This window comes from Calidris pugnax, unplaced genomic scaffold (assembly GCF_001431845.1).
Source record: "Calidris pugnax isolate Ruff unplaced genomic scaffold, ASM143184v1 scaffold107, whole genome shotgun sequence".
Taxonomy (NCBI): domain Eukaryota; kingdom Metazoa; phylum Chordata; class Aves; order Charadriiformes; family Scolopacidae; genus Calidris; species Calidris pugnax.
In genome coordinates this window covers 3,352,971-3,354,696 of record NW_015090901.1, presented here as the reverse complement: position 1 = coordinate 3,354,696, position 1,726 = coordinate 3,352,971, and the positions used below count along the sequence as shown (strand labels likewise).

The following is a 1,726-nucleotide window of genomic DNA, read 5'->3' as shown; positions in this document are numbered from 1 at the left end:
CCCCCCCACCCCGGTGTGTGTGTGTGTGTGTCCCCGGTGTGTGTGTCCCCCCCACGGTGTGTGTCCCCCCCCCGGCAGACCAGGGTGGAGGACATCGTGCAGGAGATCTTCGACGCCTACAGGAGCAAGCATCACGCCTCCCAGTAAGCACCCTGGGGTGGGGGGGGGATGGAATTAATTCCCCAAAACTCTCCAAAAAAGCTCCATGAAATAACTAAATCCCGGGGGGGTGGTGGCTTTTGTCCCCTCCTGAGCGGGTCCCTCTGTCCCTCCCTCTCCTCCAGGTTTGTCCTGCAGCGGGAGAAGCACTTCCATTACCTGAAGAGGGGTTTGCGGCAGCTCTCCTCGGCCTACGAGGTACCGGGGCCACCGTGTGTCCCCCCCTCTGCCCTCTCGGTTGGGGACAACCACCCCTCACCTTGGGGATGTCACCGGTGTCACCGTGTCCCTTCTTTGCCCTCCGGCTTGGGGACAACCACCCTTCACCCCGGGGGTGTCACCGGTGTCACCGTGTCCCTTCGTTGCCCTCCCACTTTGGGGGGGACAACCCTTTGCCCCGGGGTTGCCACCATGAGGGACAACCCTTTGCCCCAGGACTGCCACTAGGGTTGTCACCGGTGCCATTGGTGTCACTGTGTCCCTCCTCTGTTGGGGGGGACAACCCTTTGCCCCGGGGGTGTCACTGTGTCCCTCCTCTGCCCTCTGGGTTTGGGGGGACAACCTTTCGCCCCAGGGTTGCCACCAGGGTTGTCACCAGTGTCACTGTGTCCCTTCTCTGCCCTCCAGGCTGGGGACAACCACCCTTCACCCTGGGGTTGTCACCGGTGTCACCGTGTCCCCACTCTACCCTCTGGCTTGGGGACAACCACCCTTCACCCTGGGGTTGTCACCAGTGCCACCATGTCCCTTCTCTGCCCTCTGGGTTGGGGGGACAACCCTTCGCCTTGGGGTTGTCACCAGTGTCACTGTGTCCCTCCTCTGCCTTCTGGGTTTGGGGGGACAGCCTTTCACCCTGGGATTGTCATCGGAGTTGTCACCGGTGTCACCGTGTCCCCACTCTACCCTCTGGCTTGGGGACAACCACCCTTCACCCTGAGGTTGTCACCGGTGTCACCGTGTCCCCCCTCTGCCCTCCAGCTGGGGGGGACAACCCTTTGCCCCGGGGTTGTCACCGGGGGGGGACACCCTTCACCCCAGGGCTGCCACCAGAGTTGTCACCATGTCCCCCCTCCACCTTCCAGCTTGTGGGGACAACCCTTCACCGGTGTCCCCTGGGGTGAGGCTGGTCCCCGCAGGGATGCCCTGGGGTGGGGGTTAGGAGGGTTGTGCTGCCCGTCAGGGGTCTCTACCTGCTCGGTGTCACCCCCGGTGTCCCCCCCTGTCCCCCCGCAGTGCCTGGACGCCAGCCGGCCCTGGCTCTGCTACTGGATCCTGCACAGCCTGGAGCTGCTGGACGAGCCCGTCCCCGACTCCGTCGCCTCCGAGTAAGTGACACTTTGAGGCTGGGGGGGGGGACATGGAACCACAGACCCACGATTTTTGGAGAGGGGGGGACACCCTGCACAGCAAGACCCATCTATGTCCCCAGGGGGGTGACCCACGTGATGGTGGAGGTGCCACCTCCCGCTGTCCCCGCGCGCTGGCGGGGGAGCACAGCAGGGCTTTGTCCTCCCCGTCACCATCAATGCCACCCATTCTTGTGGCCTTGGTGACGGGGGAGAGATAA

General features: G+C 64.3%; 1 protein-coding gene across 1 annotated transcript in view; it reads left to right on the top strand.

The window, feature by feature from the left end:
- Positions 1–1,726, top strand: part of LOC106891948 (protein farnesyltransferase subunit beta-like) — a 30,645-nt gene that overhangs the window by 15,250 nt on the left and 13,669 nt on the right. Inside the window, exons 3-5 of the mRNA XM_014948779.1 lie at positions 13–143; positions 285–357; positions 1,393–1,484. Of these exons, the coding sequence (XP_014804265.1) occupies positions 13–143; positions 285–357; positions 1,393–1,484 (296 nt within the window). The remainder of the gene's footprint in view (positions 1–12; positions 144–284; positions 358–1,392; positions 1,485–1,726) is intronic.